This window comes from Oncorhynchus mykiss, chromosome Y, assembly GCF_013265735.2.
Source record: "Oncorhynchus mykiss isolate Arlee chromosome Y, USDA_OmykA_1.1, whole genome shotgun sequence".
Taxonomy (NCBI): domain Eukaryota; kingdom Metazoa; phylum Chordata; class Actinopteri; order Salmoniformes; family Salmonidae; genus Oncorhynchus; species Oncorhynchus mykiss.
This window is the reverse complement of record NC_048593.1, coordinates 21,077,805-21,096,233: the sequence shown is the minus strand read 5'-3', so window position 1 is coordinate 21,096,233 and position 18,429 is coordinate 21,077,805. Positions and strand designations below refer to the sequence as shown.

General features: G+C 46.7%; 1 protein-coding gene across 11 annotated transcripts in view; it reads right to left on the bottom strand.

The window, feature by feature from the left end:
- Positions 1-58: 58 nt before the first annotated feature.
- The window catches only part of dnm1a (dynamin 1a), a 91,927-nt gene continuing 73,556 nt past the window's right edge, over positions 59-18,429 (bottom strand). For 3 of the 11 annotated variants that reach the window (XM_036967876.1, XM_036967872.1, XM_036967870.1), the window contains 7 exons: positions 10,317-10,426; positions 9,373-9,484; positions 9,131-9,145; positions 8,272-8,448; positions 7,731-7,972; positions 7,205-7,402; positions 59-3,229 (listed from right to left, as the gene is read on the bottom strand). In XM_036967876.1, the coding sequence (XP_036823771.1) occupies positions 3,199-3,229; positions 7,205-7,402; positions 7,731-7,972; positions 8,272-8,448; positions 9,131-9,145; positions 9,373-9,484; positions 10,317-10,426 (885 nt within the window). In that variant the 3' untranslated portion in view covers positions 59-3,198. Of the gene's footprint in view, positions 3,230-5,923; positions 5,961-6,969; positions 7,003-7,204; positions 7,403-7,730; positions 7,973-8,271; positions 8,449-9,130; positions 9,146-9,372; positions 9,485-10,316; positions 10,427-18,429 lie in introns of all 11 variants that reach the window. The other 8 variants (XM_036967878.1, XM_036967873.1, XR_005040436.1 and 5 more) reach the window with 7 other exon arrangements.

Sequence of the window (18,429 nt, the reverse complement as noted above, 5' to 3'; positions counted from 1 at the left end):
TATGTCCTGTTAGAGATGTCATTTTGAGTGTGAGATTCCTCGACAAAAGACTCAGACCATTTTGGTGACAGTACGCTGACTTTTAATGTCTTGACAAAGCAGTCCTGTTGGACAGACACATTCCACCGACAGCAGTAAGATAAGATACAGGACAAAGTCGTCACAGCAGGACAGAATACAAATATTTACTCTGCCCCCCCCCCCATTTCCTCTCCGGACAGAAACTGAGAGACAAGCGACAAATTATTCTACATACTACTAATCAAACACCCTGCCAATACTCAACATCCATAGCCAAGGATTTCATATAACATTATTCACTTATTTGTTTGTCTTTATGTTTGTCATGTTTCATTGTACACCACACTCAGTCACTTATTTGTTTGTCTTTATGTTTGTCATGTTTCATTGTACACCACACTCAGTCACTTATTTGTAATAATTGAATATTCAGTATTCATACAATGTCAACTAACGTCTACACAAGTGGAACACAGTTTCAGACGATGCACCACACAGGATACATTACACAAGTAAGATATGTCCATGATAAAATGTACTCTTAATAATTCATTTTATAATAGCTTTATTTATTGGCTGTTGCTAAGACTCAAGGGTGTTGTGAAGAGGGGTAGGTTTGTATGAGGTGAGTACGATATGGATACTGAAACAGGGGTTTGTGGGTAGGTTAATGAGCCCATGTACTATTATTACCAACGGGGTAAAAAAAATACAACAAACTACAGAGTCCACTGGTAGAAAGGGGGGTCAACTCACATCTCTCAAACAGCAATGGAACACATGAGTGACATGGGAGCGGGAGAGGTGCACTGACTGTATAGGTAGGTGTGTGTGTGTATATAGGTTTCTGTATATAGACCATCACTTATTGGGTTGTTGGTGGTTTTAAACCTGACGTCTTCACTCACCCCCTTGACCACTGAGAGAGGGAAAAAAGGAAAGAACAGAAAATGAAAAAAGTTGATAAGCCATGCCAAAATCAGTGTCCCCCGCCCCAACACTTATTACACAGTTCCAATGATATTCAACACACGTTCTCCTGTTAGGGTCACTGCTCTTGTAAACACAGGGTCAAAAAAAATCTCATCTTGGACTGGCAACACTTATAAATGGTCTTCCTGAAAACAACTTCAATGTTTGAGCTTTCCTTGTGAGGAAAGGAGAAAGGATGCCATGTGACAGTATTGCGACGAACCGTTAGGGCCTTGTTTGTCTCCTTGCCTCCTCTCAGGCTGAGCATCTACTCTGAGTCTGGTGTGATTGGTGGACAGCTCTCATTAAGCCGTCCAATAAGAACATATTGCACTTTCTATTTAGATCCCGCCTCGCTAAGGTACTGAGTTTCACTAGTGGGGAAGTGGTTCATTGACAAGTGGGAGAGGAGGAGAAGAGACAGACGGATGACTGCTCAACGTTGGGCCACAGGTTTTAGCAGGAGACCCTCTAGTTCACAACCCCCCCAGCACTCGTGGCAGGAGTACAGAGACTGAAGCATGTCTTCAAATGTGCCTTAGGGAGCTGGTTTAGGAGGATTTTACACCGATCTACACCAGATCCACAGGAGGCTGCTGAGGGGAGGACGGCTCATAGTGATCAACGGAGCGAAGGGAATGGCATCAAACCCATGGAAACCATGTCCTTGCCCGTCCTCCCCAATTAAGGTGCCACCAACCTCCTGTGACCAGTTCACAGTCTGAACACCTGAACAATCGTTGTATCATTGCAGACACAGCAATACATCATCATCATGGTTATCACATCACATAAGAATGGGCCTTCACAGTGACGCAAGGCCTGGTGGCTACTGAAGGTAGGACATGGACACAGATGCAGAACGTTCCACATGTTCTCCTCACCCTCACTCCTACTGAAGAGGAGGAAGAGATATTTTGTTTTTCTACCCATGAACAGGAATGGGATGGCCACTCCGAGAGGGCGGGGTTCGCGTTGATTTATTTCCTCTCTCTTGCTCCCCCTCCACCCTTACTTTGAGGGAGGCTGTTGTGAAGAGCTGCTGAGATCTCTGATTGGTGTGTGAAGGATAGTGTGGATTCACATGTAGGGGCTGAGTGGTGGAAAGGGGGGAGTGTTAGAGAAGAGATGGGTGTCAGGGGGTCCCAAGGGGCAAAAAAGGGGGCTTCTAGGAGTCAAAAGGAGGCAGGGGGCTCTCGGGTGAGAGGGCCCACCCTTGCTTGGACCGCTATTCAATAAAAAGAGTCAAGTAGAAACAGATAGGAAAGAGGACATAATGAAGCCAGATTAAGTGAAGGATGAACAAGTGAATGAAACATAACGAGAGAAAATGTCCCCAAACTCAGAGGCGAGGAAACACTGTTGTGATGTTAGATATAATAGGACACATGAATCAGTGTATCATAAATAATACATAGAAATCACAGAGATAGATACCACATTGTGACACATGAGTCAGTACCATTAATGTGTATATTTTCTCTTTGGGTGTTTTTCCGACTAAAAGGGCCCTTGCCCATTTATGTCAGGTTTGTCCGAGCCTGTGACTTTAGGGACCAGTATGGATCATGATGATCATAGCAGAAGACAACAAAAAGAAAGCTGTTGTTCAGATGCAGTTATCCCTTCTGATCCACTCCACTTTCCTAGATAGATGGATAATGCATCTACTCCCGAGAGAGATTCAACACACAGAATAACATGTCAACCAGAACAAAAAAGATCATTATCAATATTCCAAATTATCAGAGAAACAAATATAATTCAGATATGAGAGGAAGAAAGAAAGTCAGCAACCAGAAATAGCCATCTGAAGGGGAGGGTGAGAAAGAAAAAATATTTCAGCATAGCGTTCCTTAACCCTCTCGTCCATATTTGCTGAATCCACCCACGCATACACTGCCCTGTCCGTTTAAGTGTGTGACTACTTACACATGTAAATGTGTGTGTCTGAGTGTGTTCGAAGTCTTATCTACAATGGTCCTTAATATACAGTGGAGGGTGAATGCATTTCTCTGTATTCGGGGTATACAATGTGTCTGTCTGTCTGTGGGTTTGTGCGTGTGTGTGACGTGACTGTGTCATCTAGTAGAGAAGGGAGAGGAGAAAGAAGGGTCAGGTCTAGGTAAGGAAGGTTGCTCTGCAGTCCTTGGTCTCTCTGCCGTGGGGTAGGTGGTGAGTCGGAGGGGAAGGGGGCTCAGTAGTCTAGTGGGTTGGTGAGGGCGGGGGTCTTCGGCTGCCAAGAGGACCATGGATACACACATAGACGGACAGACAGAAACACAGGGACAGAGGGACACAGATATAAGCGAAGACAGGGATGAGTTAGGATTGTCACTCTGGCTGGGTGTCTCCCCCTTACGCACAAGCGGTATAACTCAATGCCACTCTTAACATACTACTACGCGCACACACACACACACAGACACACACACACACACACACACACACACACACACACACACACACACACACACACCTGTATGGGACAATGTGGGAGAATACAGTCAGACATAACAGCTAACACACTAAAACACATAATTCCTGCAGATTTCATGAATCTTGGAATATACTGCATACAGTATATAGACTCAACAAAAATATAAATGCAACATGTAAAGTGTTGGTCCCATGTTCCATGAGCTGAAATAAAAGATCCCAGATGTACAAAAAGCTTTTCTCTCAAATGTTGTGCATAAATTTGTTTACTTCCCTGTTAGTGAGCATTTCTCCTTGCCAAGATAATCCATCCACCTGACAGGTGTGGCAAATCAAGAATCTGATTAAACAGCATGATCATTACACAGGTGCACCTTGTGCTGGGGACAACAAAAGGCCACTCGAAAATGTGCAGTTTTGTCACACAACACAATGCCAGAGATGTCTCACGTTTTGAGGGAACGTGCAACTGGCATGCTGACTGCAGGAATGTCCACCGGAGCTGTTGCCAGAGAATTAAATATACATTTCTATACCATAAGCCGCCTCCAACCGCAGACCACGTGTAACCATGCCAGCCCAGGACCTCCACATCCGGCTTCTTCACCTGTGGTATGGTCCAGCCACCCGGACAGCTGATGAAACTGTGGTTTTGCACAACCGTAGAATTTCTGCACTAACTGTCAGAAGCCGTCTCAGGGAAGCTCATCTCCGTACTTGTTCCTCACCAGGGTCTTGACCTGATTGCAGTTCGGCGTCGTAAACGACTTCAGTGAACAAATGCTCACCTTCGATGGCCACTGGCACGCTGGAGAAGTGTGCTCTTCACGGATGAATCCCAGTTTTAACTGTACTGCAGATGGAAGACAGTGTGTAAGGCGTTGTGTATGCGAACGGTTTGCTGATGTCAACATTGTGCCTCATGGTGGTAGTGGGGTGAAGCGAACACAATTTGATTTTATAGATGGCAATTTGAATGAACATAGGTGCTGTGACGAGATCCTGAAGCCCATTGTTGTGCCATTCATCCGCCACCATCACCTCATGTTTCCGCATGATAATGCACGGCCCCATATCACAAGGATCTGTACACAATTCCTGGAAGCTGAAAATGTCCCAGTTCTTCCATGACCTGCATACTCACCAGACATGTCACCCCTTGAGCATGTTTGGGATGCTCTGGATCAACGTGTAAGACAGCGTGTTCCAGTTCCCACCAATATCAAGCGACTTCGCACAGCCATTGAAGAGGAGTGGGACAACATTCCACAGGCCACAATCAACAGCCTGGTCAACTCTATGTGAATGAGATGTCGTGCAGCATGAGGAAAATCCTGGTTACCAGATACTGACTGGTTTTCTGATCCACACCCCTACCTTTTTTACCTTAAGTTATCTGTAACCAAAAGATGCATCTGTATTCCCAGTCATGTGAAATACATTTATGGCCTAATGAAATTATTTCAATAGACTGATTTCCTTATATGAATTGTAACTATTTGAAATTGTTGCACTTTGCGTTTATATTTTTGTTCAGTGTACATAGTGTCCATTGGTGACAGGCAGTTGTTTTGGTGCCCAGAAGAGGGCAGTATAGCTCCACTATATTATCATCCATAATATTCTCCTCTCTCAACCCAATCAGCATGCAAAACGTGAGCAACAGAGGGTTGCATTTCACCCCTTGAGCTGTGTGGTAGCTGCTACAAAGGCTACATAACACGTGTATAATCTCCATAGTAGTTCTGCCATGATCATCAAGTCTATGCTATCTTTACTTCACTATCAAAAGAGGGGCTAGTTAGCATAAATGCTAAAAAAAATAGATTTCAACTATAGGAGGCAGGGTAAATGATGACCGCCAGAATAGCTAGTTGGATAGACGTTAGACTAGACATAACATACCCTTTACAAATCATTATTACCACCCACAGTATAGGCTTTCTCTGACAGCATCCCTAAGCTCTATTGAATACTATGTTGACATTTAGACAGGATAAATATAGCACAGCAATGTGTCACGCCACCAAACAATCAGAGACAGGACTGGGGACGGGGTGAGATGTCATGAGCCCACACTGACACAAACCCATGGCCTTTGACTTCTGACCCCTAACGAGCAGCTCCGGTCAGGTGTGTGCGTGCACGTGTGTGTATATGCATGTGTGTGTGTGTATGTGTGAGTGTGTGTGTGTCTGAGTGCGTGTATGCATGTGCGTATCTAGAGGTATCCTCTGACTTTTTTCATCGACACAAACCTCTCCCAAACTAGAAAAAGAAACTTGACTTCAGCAGACAATAACAAAACCAACAAGGCTCACACAGTGACACAAACTATCTGTGTGTGTGCTTGTGTGTGTTTGTCCATGCAATGTCAAAAGAGGCATTAGGGAGAGCGTGATGGGCATGCAGTGAGGTGACGGTATCTAAGAGAAAGCAGCATGAGGAAGAGGAGGATGAAGATGATGACAGTGATTAGTACCAAACGTACCAGAAGCGTTAGTCCTCATTGGTCACTGATAGTGATTCTGAAAGAGGAACCATAGTCAACGGTGGGATAGAGGTGTAGTGAAGGAGATGGACAGGAAGAGGAATGCAAACAAACACATACAGGTTACAGTGCAGGAGAGACCCACGTCACATGACAAGGCTCTGCTCTCCCCATGGACCAATCAGATTTGGAGCATTATTTGAAAGTAATCTGGGGTGATTGGTTTTACCACGGCTGCTTTAGAGCCCTTGTTTGAGGGTTATTTAGACGTTTGAAGGTGTGTGTGAGCAAGAGCAGTGTCAGGCAATGTGTGTGTCTCCCGAAGTAAGGCAAGCTGCTGCCCTGACCGTGAGTTCACATCAGATCAGTACAGTGTCCATTAGCTCACAACCACAGGCAAGCACAAGGCAAACGTTAGCAGTGCGGAGGCAGTTTAACAGAGAACGAAAATTTAAAACGCTCGCTCTCATTCTCGCTCTCATCCTGCCCTCTCTTTCTCTCTCTGTTTATTCCAACATGGAGATAGGATAGATAAGAGACACCATTCCTAAACTATAAAGACAAAGGTTGGGAGAGGGGGATATAGGATAGTTCTCTAGTACAAAACTATATTCTAGCAAAGGACTCAACCACAGAGGAGGCCACTAGACTACTAGTAAGGGGCTACTGGTGAGGGCTAGGGGAATGATAAGATCATGTGGCCTTAAGTCAAGGCACAGCTGTACCAATAATAGTAAATGGAATTAAAGCCGTTAGTTCCTGGGAGGTTCTAGTAGTGTGTAGGAAATGGATGTCAGTAGCGCCTGAAACCTTCTTGGCAGTTAGCAATGTAAATCAGTACAACAACCTAAGTCAAAGATGTGTGAGGTGTGTGTGTTTTACTACAGGAGCTGGGCTTCTGGAAGGGTCCATCTATGACATGTCTCTCATCCATCCTACCTCTGCCTCCCATCTGTTCTCTAGCTTTCAGCACCCTCAGAACCCGACGTTCTCTGTCTATCTGGCTCTGTCCTCTATCACACCAAGATCTCTCCCCTCTCATTTACCTCCATCCATCCTCCTGGCGTCTTCACATCCCCCTTAGCAACAGAGAGCATTGACACTTCAGTTTAGATGTGATTTCATCATCATCACCATCATCATCACCACTCTCATAGTATATCACTTACGCAACCTCATTGGCTTGTCTGTCTCCCTGTAGGACCTAGTGTAGTGTCACACGTTGATAGGCTTGGGGACTTTTTGTGTTGAGATGTAACGTTTGGGTTTGGTTTCACTCACCTGGGCACACCGGGGGGTGCGCGGTTAGGCCGGGAGGGGACTGATGGGGGGGGCCCACCGAAAGGGTCCGGGGAGGCCCCTGGGCGAGAGGGGACAGGGGGGCCAGGAGGGAGGCCAGGGGCTGAGCCACGGGAGACAGGGCGACCAGGGGGACCTGGGGGAGCCCTTCTGTTCGGAGTGGGACTGCTGGCTGGGGACCTGAGGGGGGAGGGGGAGAGAGAGAGAGGCTGAGTGCTTCGGCAGGCAGTTCTCTTTCACACCAGCAGGGGAGGCCACAACATGAGTCCTACTCCCCTCATCCTTTACTCCCCACTCTCTTCTATTCCCTTATTATACCCCTTTCCTTCCATCCATACCTTTTACTCAGAGCTGTTGTCCTCCTTCCATCCATACCTTTTACTCAGAACTGTTGTCCTCCTTCCATCCCCTCCTTCCTCTTCCTTCCCACATCCATCCATACCTTCACCCATATAATTGTCCCTCATTCCCTTCCTCTCGTTTCCTCCCTCTCTCCCTCCATTCGTACCTGCCCCCAGAGTTGTTTCCCCCCGGCCTCAGCCAGGAGTCGTCTACAGGCGGCGGCATGGCGGTGGTGACAGTGGTAGTGCTGATGTCTCCGATGATGTTTAGGGCCTCCCTCAGGGCATGGTACATGCGGAGCATCTCGTCGCGGTGATGGGCCTGCTCCTGGGACTCCTCCATCAGGCTGTTCTGGTCCCCAGAGTGGTACAGGTTGGCCAGCAGCTCCGCGTTGATGAACTCCTTGGTCTGTGTGGAGGAGGGGGAAGAGAGAGGGAGAGTAAAGGTGAGGAATGGGGGGAGTTGGAGATGTACGTTTTTCTTTACAACAATAACCTAGGAAAAAGTGGCTGTGGAGATGAGAGGTTTTTCTTCCTCCCTTGCACTTAATTGACCCGTTCTTGTCACTGATTGGTTAGAGATTTCACAGGCCAGCTGGTTTCCAAAGTCTAAACCAACCAGACACAGATTCAAAGACAAGGATGAGAATCCGCTGGCCCTACAGAAGATTACGACACCACAAGCGAAAGCGACCAATGGGGACTCACGTTGTTGATCATGAGGTACATGATGGTCTTGGGCATGAGGTCCCTGATGGTCTTGTTGACAATGGCCATGTAGGAGTCCACCAGGTTGCGGATGGTCTCCACCTGCCTCTCCAGCTGGGGGTCTATGGAGTGCATGAAGTTATCTGAGCCGTTCTCTCCGTCTCCACTTTCACTCTGCTGGAGGACAAGGCCAGGGAGGGGGGTTGGAGGATGAGAAGAGGGGTAGAGAGGACAGGTAGAGGGACAGGGATAGAGGGAAGGAGAGAGAGGCAAAAAGAGAGGGATGGGGAGAGGGAGAAGGAGAAAGAGAGAAATATGTGAATGAGAGTTGAGAAAGAGAACAATGGAGACAAGTGATCGCTCTAATCACACAACGTATTGAAATAATCCTCAATATCACACATCATTAATTACATCTACTATATAGTCCTAAACTGGCGCTAAAGAGAAACAACCACAAACTGAGCCAACACACACACACTACTGGTGCTAGCTCACCATGCAGCTGCTGTCAGCCGAGAGCCATTGGAGACAACGTGTCTCCTTCTGAACCACTTTCTCTTGGCTCACGCCCCAATGATAATTCCTTTATTTGCTTAGCCTATTCCAATCAGATGGTTGTATAATACAGCTATGGCAGAACCCTGATGAGAGCGACATTTGAACTTCCTGGTTTGGTGCGAATGATGAATGACTGGGCGGTTGATTAGAAACAGCACCAATGAGGCGAGACAAAAAAGGAGACTGTGCCTGTATAAATCTTTAGGGCCAATCAGAGTTCAGTATCAAATTCAATTGCCAACGCTAGCTTGAGCATAGGTGGAGAGTTGGAATAGACATCACGACACAAAGCACATACCTTGCCCTCCTTTTCCTATAGGGTCCAACAGCAATGAAGGACATATTGAGGAAAAGAATGACGGAGGGAGAGAAAGAGAGAGAGGGAAAGAGAGAGATTGAAAGAGAGATGGTGTTAGACGTTAGATGACTGGCGCCACTAGTACTGTGAGAGCAAACCACCATCACAATCAGCAAAACTGTATGTTTTGGACCGGCATAGTTACTGACGGAAATGTACAGGTTTGTGTGTGTGTGTGGTACCGTGACGCGTTCAGGATACACCCCGGCTCTAAGGAAGGAGGCCTTCCACCCATCTATGTCGTCCTGAGTCTCGCAGGCCAACTCCAGCTGACGGTAGTCCTTATACACATTCCTGTGGACACAAAGGGGAAAGTCTGAGTGTGTGTGGTGTGTGTGTGTGTGTGTGTGTGTGTGTGTGTGTGTGTGTGTGTGTGTGTGTGTGTGTGTGTGAATAAATAAACAAAACAAACAAGACAAAAAAAACAAAAGAATGACAAAAACTGAACGACTAAAAGTGTCTTCATAGGGTGTTAGGCCACCTCGCCATAGATTCGACACGTGTCTGGAACTCTATTGGAGAGACGGAACACCATTCTTCCACAGGAAATTCTATAATTGGGTGTTTTGTTGATGGTGGTGGAAAACGCTGTCTCAGGCACCGCTTTAGAATCTCCCATGAGTGTTTAATGTGGTTTACATTGTTTTCATGCTCATCAAACCATTCAGTGACCACTCGTGCCCTGTTGATGGGGGCGTTGTCATCCTATGGGGGCATAGCCATGGTAGCCAAAATAATGGCCTGCCCAGCATTTTTATACATGACCCTAAGCATGATGGGATGTTAATTGCTTAACTAACTCAGGAACCACACCTGTTTGAAAGCACCTGCTTTCAAACCTCATTTACCTCACTTACTCAAGGGTTTCCATTATTTTGGCAGTTACCTGTACATTCTTGTGGGAGTGAGTGGGACATGTCACAGTACTGAGCAACCCTACATGGTAAGGAGTTTGCATGCCTGTGTGCTTGTGTGGGTGCTTGCCTTTATGGAACAGTGAATGTGTGTGATCAGTGTGTGTGGAGAGCTGTTTTGTGTAGATTCAGCTATATTACTTTACTTTTTGAGGTCTGAAAAGATTTGACAAACTATAATTTATGATTGAAATGTCCACCTAAGAACTGACCTTTGCTCAGTGTTGAACAGGGCGAAGATCTGCTTGCTCGACATGAAGCTCTTCTCCACATCCCTCAGCCTCAGGTTGTCCACCTGGAGCATGTACTTCTTCTCTTTCTCCTGCAGGGGGCAGAGTCAACAATACACAGGTTAGAGAAAGTACAGCATAAACCCAAAAAGACAGAGAGAGAGAGAGAGAGAGAGAGAGAGACAGAGAGAGACAGAGAGAGAGAGAGAGAGAGACAGAGAGAGACAGAGAGACAGAGAGAGAGAGAGAGAGAGAGAGATAATTTTTAATTTTTGTTGTTTTTCACTTTATATATTCACTTTGTATGTTGTCTACCTCACTTGCTTTGGCAATGTTAACACACGTTTCCCATGCCAATAAAGCCCTTGAATTGAATTGAATTGAATTGAGAGACAGAGAGAGAGAGAGAGAGAGAGAAAGAGAGAGAGAGAGAGAGAGTCAGAAAGACTGTCAGACAGAAATAAAGAAAGACAGGCAAAGAGCGAGAGAGGCTGATTAAATGAATGACAGAGAAAGAAGGAGAGGGATACATATACAGAGGGAGAGAGGGAGGGGTGGAAAAGAGGCCCAGCAAAGTGCCTGGTTGTGATTAAAGCAGTGTAACTGTAAGTATCACAGAAGAGAGAGGGGGGCAGGCGAGCCGTACAGCACACAGCCTTCACCACAGCAGAAAGGAGGCAGGGCGAGAGAGGAGCTAGACTTTCCTTGACTACACGAGGGAGAGAGAGAGAGAGTGAGAGAGAGAGAGAGAGAGAGAGAGAGAGAGAGAGAGAGAGAGAGAGAGAGAGAGAGAGAGAGAGAGAGAGAGAGAGATAGCCCAAAGCTCAGAAAGCCATTCGAAAGAGACCCAGAATCTGGGGATGTGAACCACAGAAGTGAATCCAGGGTTAAGAACCAGACCTGGGCATATGGGCAAAGTATCACACACCCTGTGGTCACACGCCACTGAGCTTCACAACCCACTGTTACTAAAAGGAGCCATTCCAACCAGTGTTTGTGTTTGTGTGTGTGTGTGTGTGTGTGTGTGTGTGTGTGTGTGTGTGTGTGTGTGTGTGTGTGTGTGTGTGTGTGTGTGTGTGTGTGTGTGTGTGTGTGTGTGTGTGTGTGTGTGTGTGTGTGTGTGTGTGTGTTTTTGGTTTTACTATCCTTGTGGGGACCAAATGTCCTTGTGGGGACCAGCATAAAAAGTTATTTTAGGCTTAGGGGTTAAGTGTAGGGTTCGGGTTACAATTAGGGTTTGGGGTTAAGATTAGGGTTCGGTTAAGGGTTTAGGAAAATGTGGATTTTGAATGTGTGTGTGTGTGTGTGTGTATACCAGAGTTAACTGTACAACATAGCCAGAAAACAGCAATGTTGAACTGAACTAGATTTTACTGAGTTACAGTTCATATAAGGCAATCAGTCGATTGAAATTATTTCATTAGGCCCTAATGTATGGATTTAACATGCCTGGGAATACAGATGCATTTATTGGTCACAGACAACTTAAGGTAAAAAAGGTAGGGGTGTGGATCAGAAAACCAGTCAGTATCTGGTGACCAGGATTTGCCTCAAGCTGCACGACATCTCGTTCACATAGAGTTGACCAGGCTGTTGGTTGTGGCCTGTGGAATGTTGTCCCACTCCTCTTCAATGGCTGTGCGAAGTCGCTGGATATTGGTGGGAACTGGAACACGCTGTCTTACACGTTGATCCAGAGCATCCCAAACATGCTCAATGGGTGACATGTCTGGTGAGTATGCAGGTCATGGAAGAACTGGGACATTTTCAGCTTCCAGGAATTGTGTACAGATCCTTGCGATATGGGGATGTGCATTATCATACTGAAACATGAGGTGATGGTGACGGATGAATGGTACAACAATGGGCCTCAGGATCTCATCACAATATCTCTGTGCATTCAAATTGCCAATGATAAAGTGCAATTGTGTTCGTTGTCCGCAGCTTATGCCTGCCCACACCATAACCCCACCGCCACTCTGTTCACAATGTTGACATCAACAAATCGCTCGCCCACACAACGCCATGCACGCTGTCTGCCATCTGCCCGGTACAGACACCAGTATTAATCTGTGAAGAGCACACTTCTCCAGTGTGCCAGTGGCCATCGAAGGTGAGCATTTGCCCACAGACATCTGTGGCATTGTGTGATGTGATAAAACTGCACATTTTAGTGGCAGCCCAGTAATGATCATTTAATCAGCTTCTTGATATGCCACACCTGTCAGGTGGATGGATTATCTTGGCAAAGGAGAAATGCTCACTAACAGGGATGTAAACAAATTTGTGCACAGAATTTGAGAGAAATAATTTTTGGTGTGCGTATGGAACATTTCTGGGAATATTATTTCAGCTCACTTTACATTTTGCGTTTATATTTTTGTTTGGTGTAGAACATGACAACACGTGAGTCAGTCTCCACATAGTTACTCTTTTCTATGCTCTACCCCAAAACGCACAAACTCCCCTATGACTACGGTAAAGCACAGTTTCTCTTCAACTTTAGAAACATGTGTCCAACCACAGCCCTTCCCTTCCTAGCTCTGCCCAGCCCATTCCCTGTACATACACCATAACCAACCTCCCCTCATCAAAAGGGTTCAGACCTGCACAGTCAAACGGTCAGAGCCCCCTAAGGACGGACACACACACACGCACATACACACCGCTGTGGAGTGACACTTAACAGGCCAAGTTTGTGTGCCCAGGTGTCCACTACCGGAGACTAAACACGCGGTTACCAGGGACACAGAGGGTGACGTCACCACACTAAACAAGTCCCAGTCCTCCCTCGACTCTCTCATCCCAGGGAGGGAGCGGCCTTTCACTGACTCACACATTTTCCTTTCCCCTGGCCAGCGCAACAAAAAAACAAAACAAGGGAAAAGTGAGGAGAGGGAAGGAGGTATGAAGAGAGAGAGAGAGAGAGAGAGACAGACAGAGAGACAGAGGGAGAGAGGGAGAGAGAGAGAGAGAGACAGAGAGGGAGAGAGAGAGAGAGAGAGAGAGAGAGAGAGAGAGAGAGAGAGAGAGAGAGAGAGAGAGAGAAATAAAGAGAGTAAAACAGAGGGACAAACTGGAGAGGAGGGGGGTAAGAGAGATAGACCAGAGAGATGGAGGAGTGTGAGGAGAAGAGGAGGAGCCAGAGTGACATAGAGTGGGCACTAAGCCATGGATGGCCCCATAGACACAGACTAATACACTGCACTCTGAGGGTTCACTGTGCACTTTATCACTCACAGACTGCTATAACACACACACACACGGATTGTGTATGGAAGTCATCAGGAGGTGTGTGTAGGGGCAGACCTAGAACTCCCCCTCTCCTCCCCCTCCCCTCCCTCCATCTCCCAGTAGAGACTGAGGGAGACTGCAGACAGACTGAGTGATTCTCCATGTGTTCCTATAAAACCAGCAACGTCAGCCCGGCAGCATGGGACACACTAAAGGTCAGACAAACACACCACACACACACACTACTCTATGACAGACCACACATCTGAGCAGATACAGATAAACTCTCTTCTGGAAAATATTCAGCTCAGCGAGTGTGTGAGAACGTGTAACACACCTAAACATTTAAGACACCAACACACCCAGCCCTTTACTTAAACCTCACTCCGGTCAGTGTTGATGCTAGGTATGTATAAACCTATCAGACAAACCACAGAGTGAGGAGTTGAAATACTTTCCATTGTTTTGTTTAGCTTGTGACTAATACCAGCCTAATTATAAAGCCAGAGGAAGTTCACGTTGGATTCATAAACACACTTCACGTCCCACTCCAACCCCTGCTTGGGTAATCCAAACAAGGGCCCCACACAAATGCTCCCTCCAAGACACACACACACACTTGCTAACACATTTGTATTTCAGCACACATACACACAGCATTCAACACATTCATACAATATGCTATATATATATATATATATATATATATATATATATATATATATATATATATATATATATATATATATCTCGTACAACACTCTGTACTACTCCCTTCACAGAACAGTGCAAACTGGCCCTAACCAGAATAGAAAGAGGAGTGGGAGGCCCCGGTGCACAACTAAGCAAGAGGACAAGTGCATTAGAGTGTCTAGTTTGAGAAACAGACGCCTCACAAGTCCTCAACTGGCAACTTCATTAAATAGTACCCGCAAAACACCCGTCTCAACGTCAACAGTGAGGAGACGACTCCGGGAGGCTGGCCTTCTCGGCAGAGTTGCAAAGAAAAAGCCATATCTCAGACTGGCCAATAAAAATAAAAGATTAAGATGGGCAAAAGAACACAGACACTGGACAGAGGAACTCTGCCTAGAAGCCCAGCATCCCGGAGTCGCCTCTTCACTGTTGACATTGAGACTGGTGTTTTCCAGGTACTATTTAATGAAGCTGCCAGTGATCAACTTAGATTAGCTAACACAACGTGCCATTGGAACACAGGACTGATGGTTGCTGATAATGGGCCTCTGTATGGCTTTATAGATATTCCATTAAAAAAATCTGCCGTTTCCAAATACAATAGTCATTTACAACAATAACAATATCTATAATGTATTTCTGATCAATTTGGTGTTATTTTAATGGACAAAAAATGTGCTTTTCTTTCAAAAACAAGGACATTTCTAAGTGACCCCAAACTTTTGAACGGTAGTGTATATATATATTTGCAAATACAAATATACACACACACACACACACACACACACACACACACACACACACACACACACACACACACACACACACACACACACACACACACACACACGGGTCGAACACACATACAGCTGGTCTTTGGGAATTGTTGTGGGAGTGAGAAGGTTGCATCTGGTTCAAGAGAGTGTGGCTTTTCAGGTACATAAGGTTAGAAGGGTTGTTCCTTTAAGAGTTGTGTGTGTGCGTGTATAAAGCACATTAGCCTGTGTGTGTGTGTGTGTACGTGTGTACGTGCGCTTGTGTGTGTGCATGTCCATGCGTGTGCGTCAGTGCACACGTGTGTGTGTGTGTGTGTGTGTGTGTGTGTGTGTGTGTGTGTGTGTGTGTGTGTGTGTGTGTGTGTGTGTGTGTGTGTGTGTGTGTGTGTGTGCGTGCGTGTGTGTGTGGGGAGACAGATTGAAAAGTGCTGGTGACTTGGATTTGCATCAAAGCCTGGAGAAAACCAGCACAGCATCTGGGAGCAATAGCGTTGCTCCTAACCCCTCATTACCGCAGCGACTGGGCCTCGGGCGGGGGCCTAACCCCTCATTACCGCTGCGACTGGGCCTCGGGCGGGGGCCTAACCCCTCATTACCGCAGCGACTGGGCCTTGGGCGGGGGCCTAACCCCTCATTACCGCAGCGACTGGGCCTTGGGCGGGGGCCTAACCCCTCATTACCGCAACGACTGGGCCTTGGGCGGGGGCCTAACCCCTCATTACCGCAGCGACTGGGCCTCGGGCGGGGGCCTAACCCCTCATTATCGCAGCGACTGGGCCTCGGGCGGGGGCCTAACCCCTCATTACCGCAGCGACTGGGCCTTGGGCGGGGGCCTAACCCCTCATTACCGCAGCGACTGGGCCTTGGGCGGGGGCCTAACCCCTCATTACCGCAGCGACTGGGCCTTGGGCGGGGGCCTAACCCCTCATTACCGCAGCGACTGGTCCTTGGGCGGGGGCCTAACCCCTCATTACCGCAGCGACATGTCCTTGGGCGGGGGCCTAACCCCTCATTACCGCAGCGACTGGGCCTTGGGCGGGGGCCAACGGCAATTTTCTAAATACTCTTTCTTTCCCCTCCCTACCTCCCTCCATTTCTCCTCCTTCATTCTCTTTCTTCCATTCTCAATAAAATAGAGTCTACATTGCTTGGACTATGATCTCAGAGGCTGCTTGCGTTGAACGAAAACTTTGAATGTGGGCAAAACCTTTTCCTACTCTCTCCTGCAGTGTGATGAGTGAACATGAGATGAGAGTTGTGAACCATCGAGAGGGCTTAGGTTTGGGACCGGTCTGAATCCCTGTCCTTTATTGAACACAGAGGACGTGAAGAGAGAGGAAGGGAGAGAGACATAGAGAGGAAGAGAAACGGGGGATAGAATGGCTGGATTCCATTCTTTTTGAATCAGAGGTTAAGGGAGATAGGAGAGAGAGGTCAGAAAATAGTAAAGAGGGACTAGATGAGGGGACTGTGGTTCATTTGGGCCGGCGCTACCCTAAGAAGGGCTCCTGCACCTTACGGGTCCAATGTGGAGTAGGATAGAAAGTAGGATAAAAGTACTAACTCTAAACCTTGTGTTCAACCCTGACCCCTCCAAGGACGCCCCAGCTCCCAATTCCAAATGTAACCCCTTCATCTTTAGTTCCTCCTTTTACCGTAACTCACATAGAGAGGAACATGTTCCAAACATCCCGACAACCAGCTAGGTATATTTTCCCTTAGTTACATGAGGGAAGAAGCCAGAGGGAGAATAGTCGATGACACAATCTCCTTGAAACCTCGATGCCACTTCTACGACTCCATTCATTTATAGTAACACACAATGCTGCCAAACTATAAAAACATGCACAGCAAATCATTTACAACAGTCACATTTGCCTCTGCCTAAAATTAGGCTATTTCCAGACGACGTGTCAACAAAAGTGTGGCGATGGACTTCAGTCTCCACTCAAACGTCTTGGAAAACATTTGGCAAACCATAGGCAAACCATTGGCAAACCTAAGGCTCATTTGTGCTTTGCATAGTGTCCTGTGTTGAATGACCACAAATAAAAACTCATCTCGAAGAGAAGGAAGCAAGGTTCTCTACTACAGATGAACAACCAGCACAGCAGCAGCCGGAACAGGTTTACAAGTCAATGATATGTCCCTCTTTAGCGGCTAATTACTAAATGTCTAATTATTTATTATATTTAACTCAGTCAGAGGTCATTCCAACAACCCTGGAGCAAACGGGGACCTTTTACAATCAATGTTGACCACCAACAGTCACAGGGGGTTGGGAGGCTCTGTCTCTCTCTCACACACGATCCCTGCTGACCACATAAACACATGTTCCCACACCGCTGGGCAGGGTCATCAATGAGAGGGCAATGTTGAGTTAACGAGTGTGTGCGTGCGTGTATATGTCGTCTATACATCTCCAACACGTTCAGTACGTTCAAAGAGACCAGTCTGCAGTCACACACACGCACACAAGTCCACGGACAAAAACGTCAACGCACACACACACACACACACACACACAGAAATCATGAGGGACCCAAATATTTTAGTGGTTTTACACAAGCAAACACACACACAAATACATACACACACAAAACCAATGTGGTTTTCCTCTATCACAATGTTGCCTATTGTGCTGAGCTTGCTCTGCATTGCTTCCCTTACTGTAGCTCCTGTGAAGTACAGTTGGAATGGGAGGAGGAAGGCATATATATATATATACTTCTATGAACTTTTGAGGGATATGAAACTCTGTAGACGTGCGTTGGGGAGTATGGAGGGAACACGAAAGAAGAAAACGTATTGAAAGAAAAACAGACGCCACAGATGTTTATCTCATCAGCCAGGGGCTGGAAAGATAATTATTCACCCTGCCTGCTTGACTTGCTCCTTCCCTCGTTCCTTCTCCTGCTGTCTCCTCTACCAGACAGGGGTCGCCTCTCATTCCGCTCATCTCAATGACTTATTCTCTTTCCCTCTCTTTCTACTGTTCCCCCCACTCTCTCTCTCTACTCTGTCTCTACATGTATCTCTCCTCTCTCTACCTGTATCCCTCCTCTCTCTACCTGTATCCTCCCTCTCTCTACCTGTATCCCTCCTCTCTCTTCCTGTATCCCTCCTCTCTACATGTATCCCTCCTCTCTCTACCTGTATCTCTCCCTCTCTCTACCTGTATCCCTCCTCTCTCTACATGTATCCCTCCTCTCTCTACCTGTATCTCTCCCTCTCTACCTGTATCCCTCTTCTCTCTACCTGTATCCCTCCTCTCTCTACATGTATCTCTCCCTCTCTCTACCTGTATCCCTCCCTCTCTACCTGTATCCCTCCTCTCTCTACCTGTATCCCTCCTCTCTCTACCTGTATCTCTCCCTCTCTCTACCTGT